Here is a 25,416-nt window from a genome sequence, read left to right as displayed (position 1 = left end):
TGCTCCCCTGAGGTTTCAGTTCTTTACTTTGGCGTTTCTCAGCGTTGCAACTCGGAGGTTCATTCCTGTCATCTGACTGCCCTCCATGGCCACTCCTTTCAGGCTGGCACCTGGAACACACACAGAAAGGGGTTCTGTGAGGAAAACCAGTCAGAAACACAGCAGCTGCACACTGGTGCTGCCTCAGAGCTGTGTGAACTGGAGGAGGACAAGGGGATTTGGGGCTGAGATGGTCACAGACTCAGTGCAGCCCTTGTGGGCCCTTCTCAGGGTTGGACAAACCACAGCTGGACCTTTTCTGGGCCATAGAAATGTACAAACACAGGCTTCAGCTTAACAGGTCAGCCCTCTCCAGGCTGGCACAGCACAGGCTGGCACGGGCCAGGTTGCAGCAGCTCAGATTGGCCACCTTGAAGTTGATGCAGCAAAGATCCAGGTGGGAAAGATCTGCTCCACTGTAACTGAGATCATGGAAATCCCAAGGAATAAATCCCCCAAAAACGTTACAGAGGGGAAGGGGGAGGTCTGGACACAAAGTTAATATAATTGTGTGCATTAATATTTACAATGTATAAATATTTAAGTAGAAATATATGGATAGAAATGTATTAAAATATATCCTGTCTATAAATATAGACAGATACAAGATAGATACAGACACACACAGGTCCTGGGAGGAGCTGAAGGCACCCCACCAGGGAAGGGGGCTTATAAAAAGGAGGGAGAGGGACTTTTGATATGGGCCTGGAGGGACAGGACAAGGGGCAATGGTTTTTAGACTGAAAGAGAGCAGGGTTAGATGGGAGACTGGGAAGAAATCCTTCCCTGGGAGGGTGGGGAGGGGCAGGGATGGAATTCCCAGAGAAGCTGTGGCTGCCCCTGGATCCCTGCAAGTGTCCAAGGACAGCTTGGATCAACCTGCTCTAGTGGAAGGTGTCCCTGCCCATGGCAGGGGGTGGAATGAGAAGACCTTTAAGGTCCCTTCCAACCCAAACCAGTCCATGATTCTATACAGACAAATACACACAAGACCATTTATTCTACTACTTAAGACTAATGAAATCTAAACACAAAGCTCTCAAAAATTGTCCTTGGTTCATTTTACATTTAAACAAATTGCTCCTCCAGGAAAGCTTCCCCCTAAAGCAGGAATGCAGCCCAAACGACCCTGGAATTCCAAGCCAAGGTCACTGTGCCACAGCTCAGAATCCAAACTCACTTAAAGAGAACACATTGTTTGCATTTCACGTTGCCACATTCCAGCACCAGACACCAACACTCCAGAGAGGGACAGCACAAGGGGCAGTGGTTTTAATAGAAAAGAGGGAGGTTTAGATGAGATATTGGGAAGAAATTCCCAGAATTTTGTTAGAAAGAGAAATGTGTTCTCACCTGGAAAAGCTTGTTTGCAGCTAAAAGGAAAAAATCACTCAACCAGGATGTTTGCAACACCAGCATTGGGTTAAAGGTATCAGCTCCAGAATTCCAGCCAAACATGAATCCAGGATGGACAACGTTTAATGCTCCCAAGATAAACAAATAACCTGTCTTCTGTAAATCAAGAAACACCTTCATTAAATCAAGCAACACCTCCATTAAATCAAGCAACGTGGAGCTGCAATGCTGTAAGGGGGGTACTTTTGAATTAGGTGATCAATGGAGCATAGAGGCATGAGAAAGAAATTATATTAGGATGTGAAACCAGCCAGAGTATTGTACAATGTAACTTTATGGCACAAGTGAACTGAAAGGTCCATTGTGCTTTTTAGCAAGTCAACTTGATGTCCCCCATGATCAGAGCTGAGTTCCTCCTTGGCTTGGCCCCATACTGCAAGAGGGACACAAATACCCTTGAAACACAATGGGAGAGGTCATACATAGGGGTGAGAAAGATGATGATGGGAGGAAGATTCTGTGGGCAGGGGTGGCTGGCCCCTTGCCCTACAGCAGGGCATGCACAGACTGTTGCTATCAGGTGATGAACAGGCAGGGTTTGGCTGCCACTCAGGCATCACCTTATACTGGGTACTGGCCCTACGTGGTGTAATGTAGAGCTGATAAAATGGGGTGTCAGGACTGCTGGGGTGAGCGATCCTCATCCTGCCATGGAGACTGTGTTGTTCCATGGGGACGCCCGCTGAGCACGGGCACCGACCAGCTGCTGCAGATCCTGGCAGCCCTGGCCTGTCTGTGTGGGTAAGCACAGTTTATTGACAGGAAGCAACCGAGAAAGCAAATGTTTTATACCATTTTTTGTATCCCTTTAACTCCTTTTTTTACTAGTTAATACTGTAATAAAAGCTGTCTGTAGTTTTGTATGAATGCCAACTGATAAAGTAGGTTTTTCTGTATTCTTTTTTAAATTTGATTCTCTTTGCTAGTAGTTTTTTTTATTCTCACTGCAATAAAAGATTTTTTTTTTTTTTTAGTGTTTGAATGTCTGTTTTACTTGTCTTTATTCTGGGCAAGTATTCAAATTAACTAATACTCCACATTCCACAGTCCTTTTGCCACCCTTAACCAGTGACTCTGAGTTCCTGCTTCCCCAGCCCCCAGGGACAGTCTCCTTGTCTGCTCATTCCTCCACACTCTCCTCTCACTGATGGCATCTTAACAAGACAAGCCCCTGGGAATAATTTACTTTTGAGTCTTCAATTCTTTCATGGTTAATTAGACAGATCTCAGAAGTGTATTCCAAGTCAATGTATTGTTCTAATAAAACCATGAGAAAAGATGCCTTTTTTGTGGCCTGTTTACTTTTTTCCTGTTTTTACATTGATATCAGCAACCTCCATTTGATAGTGATCCCAGGCACCTCCTAATTCAGTCTGAATAGATAAGAAAATCAAGACCCTTCATGTCTGACAATCCAACAGACTTTATCCCTATCCCCACCCCACCATTCCCTCATCAAACCCCTGGGACTCAAAGCAGCCTTGGGCAAATCTGAGCTCCCTCCACTCAAGGCTGGACCTGCAAGTTTCAGCCCCTTGGCACCAACTCCCACCTGCTTGGCTTGGAGAAAGAGCTGCCCAAGACACAGATGGATGTTCACTTATTGCCAGCAAACAAAACCAGAGGAAGGCACAGCTCAATAAAAACCAGAAGTCCTTCCCCTGCTGTATATCAAGTCCACCTTGCCTGCACTGAAGTCCACTTTGCACAGTAGTTAGTCTTAGACCAATGGCAAACACCTTCTGTGTCAAGCACAGATCCCAAGATCCCCCCAACACTCCCTGCCCTGGATTCTGTCCATATTTGCCCTTTGCACACAGTGAGTCACACACTGAAGTCACAAGTTCCCTCGATCCACAGAGGGAGGAAAAAAGAAAGTGAATGAATTTCTGTGTTGTGTTGAGTTAAATCTACATTTATTCCAATAATCTGGGGTGACAGAAACGTTATCAAACATCCTCTGTAGTATCTGTTCACTGGGTAAACATCTGTGTGGATGGCCAGGCCCAAGGAGTGGTCAGATCTACCGGAGACACTTTCATCTGGTCAGTCCCATCCCCCTGTCCATTGTTGGATGTCCCTCAGGAGCCCAACTCTTGGCTCCCTGTGCATCTCCAGGATGGACTTTCACAACCAACCTCTCTGCCTGGGTGGCAGGAGGGCCTGCCCTGATAAGGCCTAAAATGCCATCACACAATGCCAACAGTGCCAGCTCTCATGCAAGCTGTCTGTGAGATCTGAGAGTTACCGGTGGCACCATGGGAATGGTTTTGGTGTTGGATGATGCTCAAACCAGCCTGGTTCACCCAACTCCAAACACACATCCTGCTTTTGGAAGTTGGATGGCACAGAGAAGCTGGTAACTGGCCTGTCCATTTGGGAGGAGCAGTCAGTCACTTCATATGAAAAAAGTCCAGTCCCCTTTCATCCAGGCAGGTTCTTCTAACACAGCCCTTCTTGGGGTAGATGTGTGGAGATTCCTGCCTTGGGTGGGGACGCCCTCCAAGGACACTCCTCAAGGCTGAGCAAAAGAAATCTCCCCACAACCGTTGGTCTGGTTGAGTTCCATCAGATCTCTATGTAATAATTATTTCTTTTGGCTAGCTTTAATATAATTGTTTAAATAATTACTTCAATATAGTGCATTATCCTATCTTATACTGTATACCTAGCAGTTTTAGCTTTATACAGTGTAGTAAAGAATTCTGATTAAGATCTTTTGTCTGTTCATTTTTAAGAATAAATGATTCATTTTATATAAATATTCTCATTTGGCCAATCATTAAAACCTGTGGGACAAAAGTGGTTCAATCCCACTTCTGTAATTCCTTAAATTTAATTTGTTGACAAAATCTGAGGTAAAGATTGGATCCCTTATTCCTTGAGGCTCCACAGTGGGACAATGGCTCCTTGATTCCATGAGGTTGCACTGTTTCCCAGTGTTCTTTGGCCCCATAAGGCCCTGCAGTGTCACAATGGTCCACTGATTCCATCACTTTCCCCAGTGTCACAATGGACCCTTGATTCCATGAGGTTCCCCAGTGTCACAATGTTCCCTTTGACTCCAGAAGGCCTTGCAGAATCAGAATGGCCCCTGGATTCTGTGAGGTTCCACAGTGTCACAATGGACCCTTGATTCCATGAGATTCCATAGTGTCCCATTGGTTCCCTTTGGTTCCAAAAGGTTCTGGGATGTCACACTGGCCTCTTGATTCCCTGATGTTCCACAAAGTCCCGGGGTCCTTTTGATTCCATGAGGTTCCGCAGTGTCCCATGTTCCCTTTGGTTCCAGGAGGCCCCAGTGTATTTCAATGGCCCCTAGATTCCAGGAGATTGTACCATGTCCCAGAGTTCCTTTGATTCCTGGAGTTTTGGCAGTGTCCCAGGGTCCCTTTGTTCCCAGGAGGTTCCTTTGTTTCCATCAGGCCCTGCCACGTCCCAGACTCCCTTTGGTTCCATGAGGTGCTGCAGGGTCACAATGTCCCCTTTATTCCATGAGGTTCCACCATCTCCCAGGGTTCCTTTGGTTCCATGGGATTCCACAGGGCCAAAACTCCCTGGTTCTTATCCTTCCAACATTTGTGGGCCCATTCTATCCCTGCCTGGGATGGAGCACCATTGTGTTTCTGCAGGAATGGATCCATGGCCATCCTGCCACTGCCCCAATTGAATGCTGCACAAACGTCACTGCAGGCCCGACCCTGGATGCAGGAACAGTCTGGGAACTCCAGGCCTGCTCCCATTCAGCAGAGCCAGTCGGGGTCCCAAAGAGCACAAGTGATTGACTGCAACCCCTGCAGTTCTCTGGCATTGCTGGGGACAAAGGCATGAACTGCCAGGAGCTCTGCAGAGCCCTGACAGTGCCACTGCAATCCCAAGCTGCATTGCCCGGGGCAACCCTCAGCACAGCCAAGGCCACAACCCTTCCTGAAAGGTGTCCCTTCTGGGCAGGGCCAGGGGGACAAACCCCTCCATCTGTCCCTGCACATGTTGTGTCCAATTCTCATCCCCCACTTAGGGACAAAGTCAGGTTAAATTTTATACCTCATTAACCAGGGCTGTGCAAAGTGCTGTGGGTGGTACTGTGGTCAAACCTGTCAAACAGGACAGGCTGTGGAGATCACTTGCACGGCACGGCCAGGGGCCTGTCTTCAGCATCCTCCTGTTTACCATGACCAGCTTTTTCACCCCCTTTTCCCTCTGTTTTCTCATGCTTGTTCCTCCTCAAACTACCGTGATCCCATCCTTTCCTTTCCTTTGTTTCTTTCCTAGAAATCCCATGACAAGTCTTCCTCAGTCCCCAAATGTGCTTTCTTGTTGCCCATCATAAGTTTCAGACCCTGAGCATGGAAACTCCATTCACATCTGTGAGGTCACGCTGGGAGGCTCTGCCATTGACCTACTTGGTGAAGGTTTCACACGAATATTTTGGAACACTCTTTTAATTATTTTTTTTACCTTTTGGGCTTAGAAGGGTTTCTCTAAAAACATGGCAATTCATGTCCTCAACATGGTAATTCTTTGGAGAAGGAGTTTGAGACTCAAAGAATCCCAGAATGGTTTTGGTTGGAAGGGAGGTAAAAGGTCATCTTGTCCAAGTCCCTGGACATGGACAGTGACGTCTTTTACTAACTGAGGTTGCTCACATTCCCTGACCTTGAACAAATTCAGGGATGGGACCTCCACCTCTCTGGAAACCTGCTTCAGTTCTTGCCGCCCTTATTGTTAAATCTTTCCTTCTATTATCCAATATAAAACACTTATCTTTCAGTTTGAAGCCACTGCTTGATGTTCTGCCACTACAGGCCTTGGTAAAAATATCCCTGGGATTTCCTTAGACTATGAGCAGGACATTTTCATCTGCAAAAATATTAGTGAGTGCCCAGAGATCTCCCAAGATGGGCTTTAAAGGTCTCAAGCACATGAGCACTAGAGAGGGGCTAAGGAGCTGTGGCCTCACTGGTGTGGAGACTGAGAACAGTACAGGACAGCCCTGAGAGGGCTTGAAGGGAGGATTTAGAGATGGTGGATCCTTTTGTCAGAGCAGAAAAGAGCATGAGAAAGAAAAAAATTAATAGCAAGTGCAGCTGGGGATGTCCCGAGTGGACATGAGGAAAGAGGAATTTCATTCCATGGGAAACGCTGTGCTGCAACACATCACCCAGGAAGAGTCTGGCTAAGCCCAAGGCTTTGTGTGTGCAGGAAGAGCCAGGGAGGACGCAGAGATGTCAGTGCAGGAAGGTGCCAGCCAGGTGGGGCAGCCGGGGGGATGATGACAGTCTGCAGGGAAAGGGGTAGGGCATGGACACCGTAGGACAGACTGGGCTGGAGAGGAGACAGGGAGGGGGAGAAGCTGAAAGGCCCTGACACAGCCACCTTCTGCAGGCCTTTGGCCAGGGCTGCTGTCTGTGCCCCTGATGCCAGGAGGAGGGGAGTGCCCCTTGCAGCCCTGGGGCCTCATGGCCTCCTTGTCCCTGCTCAGCAGCCTGGCAGGTGCCACCCCATGGTCCTGCCCTTGGCATTGCACATCCCACATCCCAGTGCCCCAGGAAGAGCCCTGAGGAATGAGGCAGGGACAGGATCTGCCTTCCCAGGGGCTGAGGGGCAGGGCTTGGCCCGTTTGATTAAGGAAACAAGTCCAGTTTTCCTCAGCATCAGAGCCACCTTTCCCTTGCTTGTCCATCCTTGTCATCACTGTCTGCAGTTTTCTGCTCTAACTGGAACCTGGGGACACGTTCTCAGTTGTGTCCCTCAGTGAGACTCATTAGCACTAAAGGAAACTTTAGTGTTTCAATCTTACTTTGACTTCTTGAGAAGTTGTTTGAACTTCCTCTCAGGGACTGAGTCTCATGTAAACAACACCAAACCCCCCTAGGGCCATGAAATGCCTGGGGCTGTTGCTGTGCTGCTGAGCTGGGCTGGGTTCCTGGCACACAGGGAGCTCCTGGCAAGCGGGCAGTGCTGCAGAGAGACAGCTCTGCTGGTGAGCAGCTCCTCTGCACAGCCCAGCAGGGCTGAGGGCACTGCCTGCAGCACCAAGGGCAGGGGAGTGAGACAGAGAGAAGTTAAAGGCTGTCAGACATAGAATGATGCTGAGACCTCACTGGGGGAGAATTTTTAACAGACCTTGGCACAGGAAGTCTGTTCATGCAGGGCAATGGGACTGCAGCTTTTGGAGGCATCTGGGAAAGCTGACACTGCCCACCAACTACAGATTCTGTAAGTGCAACTCAGAGAGCATCTGGAGTGCAGAGGAGGAGGACATGCTCAGAGCTCCAGCTCCCTCTCAGAATATTTCCAAGACAAAGATTTTTATAAAGTTGAAGAAATTTCCTGAGATTGTGTTTCCAGTTTCCTACTCTTGAGGAATGGGAGGAATAAATCATTAAGAAAGTATTAATTTTGACAAGTCCCTGAGACATCTGAACTGTGAGTGCTCAGTAGGTCTATCTGAGCTTCCTAATGTGCTTTCAGCCACTGCTCTGCCTGTGGGCAGTACCAGCATCACCTCTGCTAGACCCATCAGGACTAGTCTGAGATGTCCTTTTTGCACCTGCAAACGGAATATGACCCCTACCAGTGCAGCCTGTGGTGCTGGGGAAGGAGCTGAGTCTGCTTAAATCAAATGCCATCATAAGGACACTTGGCTGTCTCCCTGAGGTTTCCTTCCAAGATGTGAATTCCGCTCCAGGTTGGAAACCTGTCCCTAAACATCTCTTTGTTATGTGAAACCCCTGTACAGAAGCACAGTGATGCTATAACAGAGAAAATGCTGTTGAGTAGGGACCCAGTACTGGAGCTGAAGGAAGATCTCCTAGGAAATCAAAAGGCTGTCTGTCTGTGACATGAGGAGTGTCTGTAGAATACAGCTTTGACTTTGTTTAGATAAGTCCACACTAACTGGCCTCTTACTGTCTTCTTCTCCTGTGTTGGAAACAAACACCCAGAGGCAGCAAATGTCCAACAGCAGCTCCCTCACCCAGTTCCTCCTCCTGGCATTTGCAGACAGGCGGGAGCTGCAGCTCCTGCACTTCTGGCTCTTCCTGGCCATCTCCCTGGCTGCCCTCCTGGCCAACGGCCTCATCCTCAGCGCCGTAGCCTGTGACCACCACCTGCACACCCCCATGGGCTTCTTCCTGCTCAACCTCTCCCTCACAGACCTGGGCTGCATCTGCACCACTGTCCCCAAAGCCATGCACAATTCCCTCCAGAACAACACAACCATCTCCTACATGGGATGTGCTGCACAGGCCTTTTTCTTTTATTTCTTCATGTCAGCAGAGTTTTCCCTCCTCACCATCATGTGCTACGACCGCTACGTTGCCATCTGCAAACCCCTGCACTACGGGACCCTCCTGGGCAGCAGAGCTTGTGCCCACATGGCAGCAGCTGCCTGGGCCACTGGCTTTCTCTATTCTCTGCTGCACACAACCAATACATTTTCCCTGCCCCTGTGCCAGGGCAATGCCCTGGGCCAGTTCTTCTGTGAACTCCCACACATCCTCAAGCTCTCCTGCTCACACTCAGGCTACCTCAGGGAAATCGGGCTCATTGTGGTGAGTGCCTGTTTAATATTTGGTTGTTTTGTTTTCATTGTTTTCTCCTATGTGCAGATCTTCAGGGCTGTGCTGAGGATCCCCTCTGAGCAGGGACGGCACAAAGTCTTTTCCACGTGCCTCCCTCACCTGGTCGTGCTCTCCCTGTTTGTCAGCACTGGCGTGTTTTCAAACGTCAAGCCCCCCTCCATCTCCTCCCCATCCCTGGATCTGGCACTATCAGTTCTGTACTCGGTGGTGCCTCCAGCACTGAACCCCTTCATCTACAGCCTAAGGAACCAGGAGCTCAAGGATTCCCTGAGGAAAATGATGACTGGATGCTTTTCAGGAGCAATAAAGTGCCTGTTTTCTGGTGTGTAGCATTCAGAATGGGACTCATTAATGGCCCAGCCTTCCTGCTCAGGTTTTTTGTGGAGGTCATCAGGTTCTTCTTGCAATAATATTCTGTGCAATAAAACATTATTATGCATCTGCCTTCTAATTTAGTGTCTTTAGTCAATTTGACCCAGAGATGTAAAAATGATGAATTTTGCTCTCTGAGTGTTAAAATAAAGGACCCTGAAGTGCCTTCTTTGTCCAAGACCCTTCTTAGCTGTTCCTAAAGGACAGCACACTGCAGGACAGGGGGTATTTGCAAAGTGGAAGGGGACAATAATCCCAGCCCAGCAGCACTGCCAGGGAGCAGCAGTGCTTGGTCTTTGCAGAGCTGCTCTCTTGCCACTTCCACACTGTCTTCCTGAGCCCCTTTCTCACTGTAAGGCCTGAGTGCGCTCTGAGCACAGTCCTGTGGGCTGGAAGCCCTTGGAGCACAGGCAGGGACAGGCCCTGGGAACTTCTGAAGCAGAGCTGGGCTCCCTTCCAGCATCTCCAGGATGCTGTGGGATCTTCTGAGGGCAGTGCATGTACTGGGACACTTCTTCTGTCACCTTGCTCCAGGGCTGGAACTCTCCTGCAGTGTCACCATGACACTCCTGCTCTCTGCTTTCCAGGTTTCATTTTCAGATCCAGTCTTCCCTCCTGTTCACAGGGACATCCTGGGAGTGCTTCAGAGCTGCCATCCTGGGGCAGCTCCTGCCCAGCGTGGGCAGGCACAAGGTCTCTCCACCTGCTCCTCTCACCTCCCCAGTGCCACTGTTTTCTGCAGTCTCCTCCTCCTTGCCCAGCACAGCCCTCCTGGCACAGTTGGACACAGCCCTTGTTCTACCCCCTCCTCAGGCACCTGCCCAACCACCTCAGCTCCAACCTGATGGCCAGAAACCTTCAGGGCAGGGAGGCACCGGGGCAAAATGCTGAGGAAACCTTTCAGCTGCACTCAAATCCAATTGGAGGGGTTGGTCTCAAAGAAGAAATCCCTTCTCATTCTCCAGAACCACCAGGACAGCCTGTGTTATGTCCTGAGCACTCCTCTGGAAGTGTGGGATATGGAAAAGGTTTTGGTGTCAGGGATATTGAGAAGGCTGGGCAGTGTCACTGGGAGACCTCTCCCAAACCCTTGGAAAGGCCAGAGCCATCCCAGAGCTTCCTGGGGCCTTGGCAAAGGCAGACATGGAACCAGTCTGCAAACAGGGCAGCAAGGAGGGTTGGCAGAGTTCCAGACTGCTCAGGCTCAGCAGGGAAGGGGATATGGCAAGTTCTCCTGCAGCCATTGCCAGGCATGGGAAGGACAAGGCAGGGATTGCAGAAACCCTGTGAGAGGGAAAAGAAGAGGATGTTTTGTGTCCAGACTTTATCAAGGTTCTTGACATGGTCTCCTGCCATCTCCTTATGGCCAGACTGGTGAGAGCTGGACTGAAGAAGCGGGAGATGTGGTGGGTGGGAAGTTGGCTGAATGAAGAGTGTCAAATCAAATCCATGGTACAAAGTCCTTTTGGCAGAAACTTCTTGGTGAAATCCCTCAGTGACCAGCCCTGGAACACCAATGCAGAAAATCTCTCTATATAATGGGAAAAAATGGATTTTCAAGTCCTTTGTGAATGATGCCAAATTTCAGGGAGCCCTTCAGAAACCTGTCCTGGTTTAAAGGCACATTTTGGGGCAGGAACTCCAATCAAATGAACTCACTCCCCTTTTATTCTCCTCCACCACAGGGAGACAAAATACAAGAAGGTATAAGTGAAAAAAATAAGAGTTTACTGACGAGAAATATGACAGTAAAACCAAAAATACCAACAGAACAGTTCAAAGAAACAGCAGAGAGAGAAATTGCCTCCTCTCCCCTCATGCCCCAACTCCCTTTTGGAAACAGATAAAAACAGGGATCAACATGTGCCTCCCTTCCCCTTTTTCCCCCTGAGTGAATAAAGAACAAAAAACAAAACCAGGGGAAAAGAGAGGGCAAAGTAAAATCTGGGAAACTCTCTGGTCTGAGATCAGTTGTGCTGCCCAAGAACACGCTGACTCCAGAGGTGTCCAAGCGGGGCAGAGCCGGCGACTCCGGTCCGTGCGGCGGCGGGGGGGAGGCAGCGGCTCTGCTTGATTCCATGGAGTTCTGGGCAGGCACAGTGGACCCTTGGTTCCAGGAGGCTCTGAAATGTCTCAGGGTTCCTTTTGTTCCAAAGAGACTCCACATGTCACAGTGGTCCCTTGGTTCCATGAGATTCCACAGTGTCCCTGCATTCCTTTGGTTCCATGAGGCCCTGCAGTGTCACAGGGCTACTTGATTCCATGACATTACAAAGAATCAGAATGGCCCCTTGATTTAAGGCCAACTGCACATGGGGCTGCTTTAGGGGGAGTGTGGGCACCCAGACAAGGGAGTTGTCACCCCCCTGGACTCAGTCCTGGGGTCACCACATCTGGACTGGTCTGTCTGTCTGTGAGGTTCCCCATTCTGGAGGAATGAGGAAGAACTGGAGAGGGTCTAGAGCAGATCTGCCAGGATGGAGTTTTTCTCCAATTGGAAATAGAATGAAATCTCCACAAAGAGTAGCATGGAAGGTTCAGACTGAAGGTGAGGAAAAAGAAATATCACTCAATGGGGACCCTTGTGCTGCAAGAGGTCACCCAGAGGTAGTCAGGATCAGCCCATGGCTTTGTGTTCCAGGGATCAGCCAGAGCTGGTGCAGAGACATCAGGGAGGGTCTAGAAATGCTGCTGGGAGGGGGTGGGAAAGCAGGAGGGGTGTGTGCAGCCTGCAAGGCCAGAGCAGCAGCAGGGCCAGGGCAGGACAGCCTGCAGGAGAGATGGCCAAGGGCTCTGGCAGGGCTGCAAGGCCCAAAGGCACCCAGGCCTTTGTCCCCTTGCCTCTGGCAGCTGCCTCTGCCACTCAGGCCACCACAAGCAACTTGCCTGGCAGCTTCTGCACTTGGTTTCTGCCTCGCCCCTCCCTCAGCAGCCTGGCAGGGGTTGCCCAGTTTTGGGCCTTTGTTGTTCCTCCCCCTCCCATCCCAGTGCCCCCCAAACAGCCCTGAGCCAGCCGGGAGGGACAGGATCTGCTGGGCCAGGGCCTGGGGCTCAGGCCTTGGCCTTTGTGCTCCACAAAACCAAGGCAGGCTTTGCTCAGCATTGCAGGGGCCTGCCCAGAGCCTTTGTCTGCCTGCACTCCTGGCCTCCAAGGAGCTGCTCCAAGGAGTCCCTGGGGAGGCTTTGGCAGTGCCTGCCCTCAGTGGGGCCCAGCAATGCTTCAAGGCACTTGCACTTTGGCTTCTGACTTCTTCAGCAGCTGCTTCAATCTTCTCTCAGTACCTCAAGATCATGGGCTGGGCTGCAAACACACCGTGGGGCTCATTAAATTCCAGAAATCCCTCAGGATCTCTTTGTTTTCCTTTAATTGTCTTCAAGGCAATTTCAAAACAAGTCTTTGAAGTTTGTAATTTTTTTGTTTTAATTCAATTATGGATGTTTTTTAGTTCAGAGAAGAGGTGATAGAAGTGTTCTCCAAGTGATCTTGATGCTGAGTGTCTTCTCAGGAGATCCACAGTGACCCTTGCTTCTCACCCCCCAACCTCACCAGTTCTGACATGGCCCATCTAGGACTGACAGCTGATGCAACTCCAAACACACTGTGGGACTCATTAAAACACTGAAAAACAAATTATTTCCCTTCATTTATTTTTCTTCAAGTCTTCACGTTTTCTACAGTTAATTAGAGTTGTTTTGTAGTTTAACTAAGGAGGAAGATTTTAAAGTGGAAGTCACGAAAAATTAATTTTTTTTGATGAAAGGGAATCATTTACACAGAGCCTTGGGATACAAGAGGGTCAGGCCACAAAGGATTTGGATACAAAGACACTGACCAACTGAACAGTTATCAAGTGATTCAATAGCATTTGCTACAATTTTAACAGTGACTGAATTATAGATTCACAACAACATTCACACCACAGGCAATTCACACCCACACCCAGGCAGAGATGTGTGGACACATCAAGAGCTGGGTGTGGAAAGGTCCCTCTCCCAAATTCTCCTTGTTGTCAGGGAAACACTCCCCCAAATCCCTTTGTGTTTCCCACCAGACAAGGGTCACAGTTGGAGGAGTGTTTGTTGAGGGGGATCAGAATTGTCCTGGGCATCAGGGAGGGTCTTTGGAGTGTCGCAAACTGGAGGGTTCCCGAGCTGGGAGAGGCTGCCAGAGGTGTCCCACTGAGAGGGAGGTGCTGGGGAGCTGCCAGGGCCTCCCTCAGCCCCACTGGTTGTGGGCTCCCAAGGGGACTGGCTTTAGTTATCTGCTGAATTTCCATCCTGGTGTCAGGAATGACTGGAGTTTCCCAAATATTTGGGAATTCTATCCAATCTGTTCCATTTGGGCTACAATTCAGGCAGGGAATATTCCAAGGCTTTCATGGGATGACTGATTATCCTGTGTTCCCCAGATGTTCCACTCTGGATTGTTCCCACCTTTATCATCCAGGAGCACCTGGTCCAGTCCAGGGACACTTCCCCACACCCCTGGTCCAGTCCAGGGGCTCTTCATTGCTCAGCTGGTTTGGTCAAGGCTTGTCAGGAGCTTCTGAGATCATCGACCAGGCCTGAGGACAATGGGGGGATGCACCACCAAAGAGGCTTCTAAGAAAAAAGAGGACAAACTTTTTGGGGGGACATTTTTGAGCAATCTCCACGGTGTTTGCAGATGAACACATGGTGCTCATAGTCTAAGATAGTCACAGTGATATGTTTTATCAAGGCCTATTTGCAGAACACAGGGCAATGGATTTAAACTGAAATAAGGGAGCTTCATAATTATTTACCATATTCATAATATTTACCAAAGGGGATGGCAAGAACTGCAGCAGGGTCTCAGAGAAGTGGATGTCCCATCCCTGGATTTGTTCAAGGTCAGGAACTTTGAGCAGCCTCAAATAGTGAAGATGTCACTCTCCCTGTCCAGGAGTTTGGACCACATGAGTTTTTTTGTATCCCTTCCAAGCCAAATCATTCTGTGATTCTTTGAGTCTAATATCCCAAACTCCTACTCCAAAGAATTTCCATGTTGAGGACATGAATTACCATGTTTTGAAGAAGCTATTCTAAGCCCAAAATGTAAAAAATTAATTCCAAGGTATCTGTATGAAACTTTAATCAAGTGGGTCAATGGCAGAACCTCTCAGGGTGACCCTGCAGCTGAGGATGGAGGATTTGGCCTCGGGGTCTGAGACTCGTGATGGGCAGCCAGAAAGGATGTTTAGGGACTGGGCAAGACTTGTCATGAGATGTCTAGGAAAGAACCAAAGCAAGGGGAGGATCACAATGCTCACTGGAGGAATAAGCACGAGAAAACAGAGAGCAAAGAGGCTGAAAAAGCTGGTCATGGTAAACAGGAGGCTGGTCAAGACACGTCCCTGGTTGTGCCCTGCAAGTGATCCCCACAGCCTGTCCCCTTTTCTTAAGAACTCCATTGCCAAGAAGTTTCTGTGGGGAGGGACCTCTCTGCTCCTGGCACAGACTGTGGTTCAAGTTGCAACCACTGCAGCAGGAACCACAACTAGTCAGATCTTGTGTTCTCTGGGGGGCCAGACTCTGCCCAGACTGGTGTGTGTGTGTGTGTGTGTGTGTGTGTGTTGGAAGCACAAAAGAGTGAAGCAAATGCCAAGCTAAACACCCAATGTAGCCTGACTTTGTCCCTAAGTGGGGGCTGAGAATTGGACACAACATGTGCAGGGACAGATGGAGGGGTTTGTCCCCCTGGCCCTGCCCAGAAGGGACACCTTTCAGGAAGGGTTGTGGCCTTGGCTGTGCTGAGGGTTGCCCCGGGCAATGCAGCTTGGGATTGCAGTGGCACTGTCAGGGCTCTGCAGAGCTACATCACAGCTCCCTGTGACATCACACCTCCACTGTGTTATCACATCTGCCCTATGGTGTCACATCCATCATATGACATCACACCTCTCCCGTGATATCATATCATCCCTGTGTCGTCATGTCCTCCTGTGACATCACATAGTACCTGTGGCATCACATCTCCCCTAGGATATCACACCTCCCTGTGGGAAATGACTGGATGGTAGGCCTTGAATTTGAGCAGTTGCAGCTCTGAAGTTGCAGAGGAATGTAAACAACTCTAAGGAAATATTTATTGCAATGCTGGACAGAACAAACGTAATGCAGCTGAGACCAAAGGTCACCAATCAAAATGTGTTTAGTGTCACCAATGAAAGTATGTACAGTGTCTTCTGTGTTACCAATGAAAGTATGTACAGTGTTTTAAGTTTGAGACTTTTAATCAATTATGTTGTATGATAGTATGATAGTATACAAAGAGTATAAATGGAGCATTTGAGAGCAATAAGGTAGCCGTGTGCTTTCCCTGCTATCTGAGTGCATTCTTGGCCATCGTCACCTCCCCATGACATCACAGCTGCCCCGTGACATCACATCTTCCCTGTGACGTCACATCTCTCCTGTGATCTCATATCATCCCTGTGACATCCCATGCTTGCCTGTGACATCACACCTCCCCTGTGACATCATATCTCCCGTATGGCGTAACATCAATCATATATCATACCTTTTCTGTGACATCACACTTCCCATGTGACATCACAGCTCCCTGTGGCATCACATCCTTCCTGTGACATCAATGCTTCTCTATGACATCACATCCATCATATGACATCACATCTATCCTGTGATATTATATCATCCCTGTGAAATTACATCCTCCCTGTGATAGCACAGCTCTCCTGCGACATCACAGCTCCCCTGCAACATAACATCTTCCTGTGACATCACATCTCCCTATGACGTCACATCCATCATATGACATCACATCCATTATATGGCATCACAGCTCCCCTGTGACATCACATCCAGTGACATCCAGATCCATCCCAAGGTTGGGTGTGTGTGTGAGACAGGCAGAACCACAAATGCCTGCACAGCCCAGAGCAGTCAGTGTGGGGCTGTGCTTGCTGCTGCAGAGACCCCCAGGGAACAAACCCAGGCAGGAGTTTGAAGATGTGTATGTGTCCCTAAGGAGGACACTTGCCTTATTATTGCTTATTATTTGTAATATCTTATAGATCTATCATACAACACCTAAGAATGGATTCTATAGAATATGTACCATAGATATTTGGGTTGGGTCTGGTTGAGCTGCAGTTCAGTTCCCCACAGCAGCCCTCCCAGGGCTGGGCTTGGCATTGGCAGCTGGAAGGGTGTTGAGAACACCCCAGTGTTTTGGCCACTGCTGAGCACAGCACCAACACTGGGACATTCCTTCCTTAGCTGAGGGCAAGAGCCTGGCAGGGGACCCAAGTAGGCCAGCTGAGCCCAACTGACCCAAGGGACATTGCAGCCCATGGGAGGTCAGCTCAGCTCTAAAAGCTGAGGCCCGGAGCAGGAGGGGGGCATTCATTGTCTGATGGCTGCCTGCTGAGGAACCGTCCCGCGGACCCAAGCCCTGCTCCTGGGGAGTGGCCGACCATGGCTGCTCACGGGAAGCAGAGAACAAACCCTGCTGTCTTTGGCTTCTGTGTGACCAAGCTTTGTTCTGCTTTTTGCTTTAAATAAACTACCTTATCCCAACCCACTATTTTCTTTTTCCCACCTTACTCTCTCCCCTGTCCCGCTGGGAAGGGGAGTGATAGAGCGGCTGGGAGGGCACCTGGTGTCCAGCCAAGGTCAACCCACCACACACCTGAACACTTCCAGAGACTCCACCACCTCCCTGGGCTACTTGTTCCAATGCCTGAAAATTCTCTCAGTGGAAAGAGGGGTTTTGAATATCTAATCTAAGCCTCATCTGATGCAATTTAAGGCCATTTCCTCTCTTCCTGTCACTAAAGGCTTTGTGGAAGAGACCGACCCCCACACCCACTAAAACCTCCTTTCAGGTCATTGCAGAGAGCAATGAAGTCCCTCCTGAGCCTCCCCTTCTCCAGACTCAACCAGCCCAGTTCCCTCAGCCGTCCCTCAGCAGACATGTTTTCCAGAGCCTTCCCCAGTTCCGTTCCCTTCTCTGGACACGCTCCAGCCCCTCAAGGGCCTTTTGGCACTGAGGGGCCAGAACTGGACACAGCACTCCAGGTGGGGCCTCCCCAGTGCCCAGCACAGAGGGGCAATCAGTTCTCTGCTCCTGCTGGCCACACTCTTCTCCACAAAGGCCACGATGCCCTTGGCCTTCTTGCCCCCCTGGGTACACTCTGCCTCATATCCAGCTGCTGTCAAGCAGCACCCCCAAGTCCCTTCCTGCTGAGCAGCTCTCCAGCCCCTCTGCCCCCAACCTGGAGCGTTCCAGGGGGTTGTTGGGACCCAAGGGCAGGCCCTGACACTTGGCCTTATTGATCCAGCCTGTCCAGATCCCTCTGCAGAGCCTTCCTGCCCTCCAGCACATCCACACTCACACCCAACATGGTGTTGTCCATGACTTTCCTGAGGGGGCACTCAATCCCCTGGCCCAGAACATCCACAATAATGTTAAACAGGAGCAGCCCCAACCCTGAGCCCTTGGGAACCCCACTAGTGACCGGCCCCACCTGGATTTCCTTCCATTCCCCACCACTCCCTGGGCCATCAGACACTTTGTCACCCAGCAAACAGTTCCCCGGGCAAGCCATGAGCAACCAGTTTGTGCAGGAGATGCTGGGGGAGATGGTGCCAAAGGCTTTCTGGAATTCCACAGAGACACATCCCTACCTTTCCCTCAGCTACTGAGTGGGTCCTTTGTGAGAGAAGGAGATGAGGTTGGTCAGGCAGGACCTGCCTTTCCCAACCCCACGCTGGCTGGGCCTGATCCCCTGGCTTGTTTTTGGGCACATGGGCACAGCTCCTGGAGCTTGAAGATTTGCTTCTTAAAGCACCTTCAGCCTTCCTGGACTCTTTTGTTCTTCAGGACTGACTCCTAAGGGACTCCATCCATCATTCTCCCGGGAACTCCAAAGCCTGCCTGCCAGGTGTCCAAGGGGTCAGTTCTGCTGCCCCCTCTTTCCTTTCCCCACAATGGAAAACTCCCTCATTTTGGGTCCCTGCACCCCAGACGGCTTCGACCACCACCTCACCCACCAGTCCCACAATCATGGAATGCTTTGCCTTGGGAGGGGCCTTCAGGAACATCTCAGCACCCTCAGATTCAAAATTTCCTTCCTACTATCTCCTCCAACCCTTCCCTCTACCCGTGTGAAGCCACTGCCTCTTGTCCTGTCACTCCAGGTCCTTGTCCAAAGTCTCTCTCCATCTTTCTGATTGGGTCCCTCCAGGCACTGGAAGGCCACAATTAGGTCACCCCAAAGCCTTCTCTTCTCCAGCCTCAACAATCCCAATTCTCTCAGCCTTTCCTCACAGCAGAGCTGCTCCATCCCTCTGATCTCCTTGCTGGTCCCCTCTGGACTTTCTCCAACAGGTCCATGTCCTTCCTGTGCTGGAGCCCAGAGCTGGAGGCAGCTCTGCAGGGGTGACAACATTACAGCCCTGTGTGTTCCAGCAAGGACACTGTGGAACCTCCTGGAGTAAAGGGGACATTGTGACACTGCAGGGCCTTCTGGAGCCAAAGGAGCCCTGGGACACTGGGCAATCTCATGGAATCAAGGGACCACTGTCACCCTGGGAAAACTCCTGGAATTCAGGGCCCATTGTGACACTGCAGCTCCCCATGGAACAAAAGGAACCCTGGGACGCTGCAGAAACTCATGGAACCAAGGGACCATTGGGACATTGAGGGGGCTGATGGAATCAGGAGGCCATTGGGACAATCCAGGGCCTCATGAAATCAAAGGAATTCTGGGACACTGTCAAACCTCCTGGAATCAAGGGTTCCTGCTGACATGTGTGTCCTCCTGGAACCAAGGGAGCCCTGAGATATTTCTGAACCTCCCAGAATCCAGGGGCCATTGGGACCCTGCAGAACCTCCTGCATTCCAGTGCTCCTTGTGAAACTGCAGGCTCTGCTGGAACCCAAGGATTCCTGGAACACTGCAGAGCTCACGGAACCAAGGGGCCACTGTCCCACTGCAGCTCCTTCTGAAGCACAAGGGACCCTGGGACAATGGGAAATCTCCGAGAATCCAAAGGGCATTTTGGGGACTGCAGGGCCTCATGGAACTAAAGGAACCTTTGGAGACTGGGGAAGCTCATGGAATCCAGGGGCCATTGGGACATGTGGGGCCTCCTGGAAGCAAAGGAACCCTGAGAATTTATGTGGCAACAAGTTAAGGCAGCAACAGCTGCATTCAGTTAATCAGGATCAACAAGGAGTGTTTTGGCCCTGACTGGTGTTTTCCATCCAGAGAGTGCTGTTTGCCAAAGGGGAAACCACTTGGAACGCTCTGCATGGCAGCCTGTGTTTTTCTCTGGTAGCTGAACACAGCCAGCACATGAGGGGAGGGGAATGTGTGGGATCAGGGCACTGCTTTGGGGCCATGCTGGGAATTCCGGTGGACTAAAAGACAAAGCCCAGGCGCTGTTTCCAAAGGAACCCCAATGACAGGGGGACACGGGAAAGATGGGCGGACAAGTCCTGAAATGGAACTCTGTGTGTGCAGCCTCATTTTCTCCTTCAGTGCCCACAGGAGAGAGGGTAAACAGTGGGGGTTGGGACCCCAAAACTGTTTGGGGGGGAAAATGGGGATTGAGGGGACAATGGGAAAGTGGGAGGAACAGGGAGAAGGGTGGAAAAGGAGGAATAGTCTGGCAGGTTCGACAGTCCCATGAGGGTCTTTGGGCTCAACTGGAGTTGCAATGGGGGGTGGCCCCCCTGAGGTCCCAACTTCCTGTGGGGTGCTGGGGGCTGCTGGATCCAATCTCAGCCTTGCATTATGAAAACTCTTTCAGTTTAGAGGAATTACAGAGGTGTGACTGAACCACTTTTGTCCCCAAGGTTTTAATAATGGCAAATCAGATCTATTGAGAGAAAGGAATTTATTTAGGGTTACAAACGATCAGACAAAAGACCTTCATCACAATTATTTACTGCACAATATACACACTAAAACTACCAGGAGTACAGGATAAGATAGGACAGTGCTCTACACTAAAGCAATTGTTGAAGCAATTCTACTCAAGCTGGCACAAAAGCAATAATTCCTAATTAGAGATGGATGGAACTCCCCCAGACCAACGCTCAGGGGGAGATCTCTGCTTTCAACCTCCAGCAGTGACCTTGGAGGGTCCCCAGCCAGGGCAGTAATCTCCACACTCCCCCCCCCAAAAAGGATTCTGTTGGAAGAAGCTGCCCCTGTGAAATGGGACTGGCCCTTTGTGGTCAAAAGGGATGGACTGACAGTCACTGGACTCCAGGGGTTGCCTCACTGTCAGGGGGTTCATTCGGGGTGGAAGCAGCAACCGAAGCTCTTCCCACAGTCAAGGCACTGGTGGGGCTTCCTTTACTGGTGGGTCCGTTGGTGTGAGGTCAAGTTAGACCTGTGGGTGAAGCTCTTCCCACACTCCCCACACTTGTAGGGCCTCTCCCCGGTGTGGATGCGCCGGTGGGTGACGAGGTTGGAGTTCTGCTTGAAGCCCTTCCCGCAGTCGGTGCAGCGGAAGGGCCTCTCATCCGTGTGCGTCCGCTCGTGCAGGAGGAGATTCCAGCTGGTCTGAAACCTCTTCCCACAGTCCAAGCACTTGTAGGGCCGTTCCCCGGTGTGGATGAGCTGGTGGGAACAGAGGTTGGAGCTGTTCCTGAAGCTCTTCCCACACTCCTCACACGTGTAGGGACTTTCCCCACTGTGGATTCGCTGGTGTTGGATCAGGTGGGAGCTCCTGTTGAAGCTCTTGCGACACTCCCCACATGTGTAGGGACGTTCCCCAGTGTGGATGTGCTGGTGTCTGAGCAGGTCTGTGCTCCACCTAAAGCTCTTCCCACATTCCAAGCACTGGAAGGGCTTCTTCCTGCTGGGAGGCTGATCAGGGACTACCAGGTCAGAGCTCCCCCTCAAGCTCCGGCCGCCTTCCCGGCACAGGCTGGCTCTTTCCTCCTCAGAGCACCCTGGGCTGGCTTTGGAGCCCCTCCTGCGGGGGGATCTCCGGCCCTTTTCCTCCCCGCTGCCTTCCTGCGCCGGGGAGCCCTTCAAAACGGCCTCTCCCACCAGGGTCTCACGGGGGGATTTGTCCTCCGCGCTCTCCCTCCTCAGCTCGGGGCCTGGGGCAGGAAGCAAGAAGGACAGGCAGGGGATTTGCCTCCGGCCCACAGGGAAGGCCAAGGACATCCCCCCAACTCCGGCCCCGGCAGGACGGCGGCGCCAGCGGGGTTGTCCTGCAGCCGGGGCCATGCTGGGCTGACAGAGCCAGCACAACACCCGCCCAAAGGGACACTGACTTCCTCCTCACCTGCCTGGGGGGCCCAAGGCATCTTCCTCTTCCTCGCAGCCTCCTCCTCCATCCGCCCAAGCTTTGGGAAGGACAAATCCTGATGGGGGGGAAAACAAGGGCTGAGCGCGTTGGCTTGGGGGTTCCTCCTGCCCAAGTCCATCTCTAGAACTCACCGGGCATCCTGTGACCATAAAAACCTCCAAAACACCAAGATCCAGCCCAGAAAAACCCAAACCACTGACATTTAGGCAAAAAACCCCTCAGAAATAGTGAGATGAACCCCTCACAAACTGCAAACAGTTGAAATTCAGCTAAAAAATACTCGAAAATATCAAGATTCAACCAGAAAAACTCTCCAAGAAGTTCCCCCTCTCAGGTCTCCCCCCTCTGGGGTTCAGAGGGTCTCCCCTCTCTGGGAAGCTGGGGGTTCCACTGAGGGATGCTGGCAGTGCTGGGGATCCCAAGGGTCCCTTCTCCTGTGACCCTCGCCTTCGGGGTGCCGCGTTCGAAGACATTCCCCCTCTCCAGGTTCTCCACCTTGATGTCCTGGGGATCCCAGGGGTCCCCACTGTCCAGGTTTCCCCTTCTCTGCAACCCCTCTCCAGGCTCTCGGGGTACTTGCAGCTCTCCCCTCTCTCCAGCCTCCCCTGCTCTCCAGGGATCAAGGCATGGGGACACCAAGGCTCCCCCATGGAAACCCCGCTCCTGCTCTCCCCACTCCTCTTAGCCCCCCTCTCACACCCCTTTTCCATTGGCCCTTCAAACACTGACTCCCCCCCAGCTCCCTTTGGGGGTGACCCACTGCCCCTCACGCTCCCTTTGGGGGTCCCACCCGCTCTTTTCCCTTCTCTCGTCCCTTTCCCATCGTGGCCGCTCCGCTCACCCGACAGTGGCAGGAAGGGCAGGGACAGGGGTGGAGCAGCAACTGCAACAGCAGGAGAACAATCACCCCCCATCCCATGGGTGCCCAGGAAGGAGGAACTCATCCCAAATATCCTGGGGGGAGTGTGGGGGGTTGGGACATAGTCAGGCTGCCAGCACAGATTTCCCTGCAAAGTCTGCAGTGAGTCAAGCTCTGCAGAGGAGATTGTGCCCCATGGATGGGATTGCAGAGGCTCCCTCGGGTCCCCAGCAGGAATCAGCAACCAGTAATAGACAACAAAAGGTCCCCTCGAAAATTTCAGGGGAGTGTCCTGTAGGGAGGGGACAGTGTCACCCCACCAGGGCGGGGCTGGCAAGTGGGAGGCTGCTCCAGGGCTCTACAAGAGGCCTCCTGCTCTGCTCGGCCCCAGCACAGCCTGGTCCCAACACCCCCGGCTGCCCCCGGCCCTGGGCAGCTCTGCTGCCACAGGCTGTGCCCTCACCGTGGCCCTGCCTGTCCCTCACCCAGGGCCCTGCCCGTGGCCCTGTCCCTTGGCTCTCTCTCTGCCAGCTCAGTGTGGGGCACACGGGCTGGGGGTCCCTCCCAAGCCCCCCGGGCAGCCGGCGTTGGCTGGGGGGATGTGAGGGCTGGGCCTGCTCAGCACAGCCCCGGCCTCGTGCCCAGCGCCTCTTTCCTGCCCCACACAAGAGCTTCCCGGCCCCCCCAGGGCTCCCCTGCTGCTGCCTCTGCTCCTGGCCCTGCCTTTGCTGCTCCCTTGCCTGGGGCAGCGGCTGCAGGGGGGGATGGCAGCAGCTTCAGCTCCACGGCACTTCCTGGGGGGAGCTCAGCCCGGGGGGACGGGCAGGGACCTGATGGGGATGGACAGGGGCCCAGCAGGGACAGCCAGGGCCTGCAGGGGAAGGCACAGGGACAACCTGGCCCCCCACACTGCCAGGGTTGTCTCTGCTCCTCCTTGCAGGCTCCGTGGCCAGGCACAGTTTGTGTTCCTGGGTGCCCACCATCTCAGCACTTGGAGCCGCTCAAATCAGCGCCCGCAGCTCTGCAGCAAAGCCCCAGCTCACCTGGCACACAGGGGATGGACACAGCACCTGCTCGGGAATGGGCTTTCACAGCTTTGTGCCTTCCCCACCACGGGGCTCTCCTTCCTCAGCAGCACCTCTGCCTTGCACTTATTCTCAGCCTCACCTCAGGGACAGCTCTGGGCTCACCTCCGCGCCACTTCTCAGCCTCACCTCAGGGCCTGGGCTCAAGGACAGGAACCTGCAGGGAGGGGACATCAGGTGCAAGCTGAGGGCTGCCTGCTTGCACTGGCCTCTGGGCTTCTTTCTCCTTCTACAACCAGCCCACAACTCAGCCTGCTTTGCTAACACCACACATTTACACACTAACCTTGCAGATAGATATGGACAGACATCTCTCTCACCCTGGGGATGGAGCCTCAAGCATGTGCTGCCACAGGAATGGCAATCAGAGAATCACAGAATCAGCCACTTTGGAAAAGACCTCCGAGATCATCAAGTCCAACCCTGGATCCAACCCCACTGTGCTTCCCAGACCATGGCACTGAGGCCACATCCACTCTCACCTTCAACACCTCCAGGGACGCTGACTCCACCCCCTCCCTGCCCAGCCCATTCCAAGGCCTGATTACTCTCTTGGGAAAAAATTGCTTCCCAGTATCCAACCTAAACCTCCCCTGGCACAGCTCCAGACCCAGCCCTCTTGTCCTGCTGCTGCTTCCTGGCAGAACAGCCCCAGCCCCACCTGGCTCCAACCTCCTGGCAGGGACTTGCAGACAGTCAGGAGGTCTCCCCTGAGCCTCCTCTTCTCCAGCCTCAACACCCCCAGCTCCCTCAGCCTCTCCTCACAACACTTGTGCTCCACTCCCTTCCCCAGCCTCGCTGCTCTTCTCTGCACCTGCTCCAGCCCCTCCAGGGCCTTCCTCAACGCAGGGCCCAGAGCTGGACACAGCACTCCAGGGGTGGCCTCACCAGTGCTCAGTCCAGCCCAACAATCCCTTCCCTGCTCCTGCTGACACACTCTTCCTCACACAGGCCACCAGCCATTGGCCCTCTTGGCCACCTGGCCACACTCTGCCTCCTCTTCAGCTCCCTGTCCATCCCCACTCCCAGCTCCCTTTCTGCCTGCCTGCTCTCCAGACACTCTGGCCCCAGCCCGGGGGGCTGACGGGGCTTCTTGTGGCCAAAGGGCAGGACCCGGCCCTTGGCCTGCTGGAACCTCATCCCCTTGCAATCAGCCCATGGATCCAGCTGGGCCAGGTCCCTCTGCAGAGCCCTCCTGCCTTCCAGCACATCAACACACCCCCAGCTTGGGGTCACCTGCACATTTGCTGATGAAATGCCTGGTTCTGCAGCAGCTGCAGATGCTCAAGGGGCAGCAGGACCAAGTCAGGGGCCTGGGGGGGCCTGGGGGGCTTTGGGGTCCAGGAGGGTCCTGGGGGAGCTGGGGAGGGGCTTTGGGGATTGGGGGTACAAACCAGGTCAGATCAGCACAGACCAGGACAGACCAGTGCAGACCAGTACAGACAAGTACTTCCTCACTGCTCCCCAGATCTCTCCTGGAGCTGGGCCACCTTGTCCTGGGACACCTGAGCCCCCCCCAGTGCCCCCAGTACAGCCCAGTGCCCCCAGTACAGCCCACTGTGTTCCTGTCCCAGGGTGCCGGGTGATCCCTCTTAGAGGGGGGTTGGAAGGGATTTGAGGGGGGGACTTGGGGAGATTTGGGGGGATCTGGGGGGGGGTTGGATGGGGATTTGGGGGGTTTTGAGGGGCTTTGTGTGAATTTGGGGGAGTTAAAAGGGTCTTGGGGGCATTGGGGGGTCAA

General features: G+C 52.3%; 3 protein-coding genes across 4 annotated transcripts in view; 1 reads left to right on the top strand and 2 right to left on the bottom strand.

The window, feature by feature from the left end:
• Positions 1-25,416, top strand: part of LOC127461895 (zinc finger protein 585A-like) — a 208,402-nt gene that overhangs the window by 16,087 nt on the left and 166,899 nt on the right. The gene's annotated exons all lie outside the window — the stretch shown is intronic.
• LOC127461911 (zinc finger protein 239-like) overlaps positions 1-25,416 on the bottom strand; it is a 34,283-nt gene that overhangs the window by 7,142 nt on the left and 1,725 nt on the right. Inside the window, exon 2 of one of the 2 annotated variants that reach the window (XM_051770115.1) lies at positions 23,634-23,832. The exons of the other annotated variant lie outside the window; for it this stretch is intronic. The gene's annotated coding sequence lies outside the window, so the exon portion shown is untranslated. The remainder of the gene's footprint in view (positions 1-23,633; positions 23,833-25,416) is intronic. 2 annotated transcript variants of the gene reach the window in all.
• Positions 20,639-25,416, bottom strand: part of LOC127461900 (zinc finger protein 160-like) — a 205,553-nt gene continuing 200,775 nt past the window's right edge. The window contains exon 8 of the mRNA XM_051770102.1: positions 20,639-21,206. Coding sequence (XP_051626062.1) covers positions 20,765-21,206 — 442 coding nt within the window. The 3' untranslated portion in view covers positions 20,639-20,764. The remainder of the gene's footprint in view (positions 21,207-25,416) is intronic.

The sequence above is a fragment of the Manacus candei genome, unplaced genomic scaffold (genome assembly GCF_025592945.1).
Source record: "Manacus candei isolate 608988 ecotype Guabito, Panama unplaced genomic scaffold, ASM2559294v1 h1tg000115l, whole genome shotgun sequence".
NCBI lineage: Eukaryota > Metazoa > Chordata > Aves > Passeriformes > Pipridae > Manacus > Manacus candei.
This window is presented reverse-complemented; position numbering and strand designations above follow the sequence as displayed.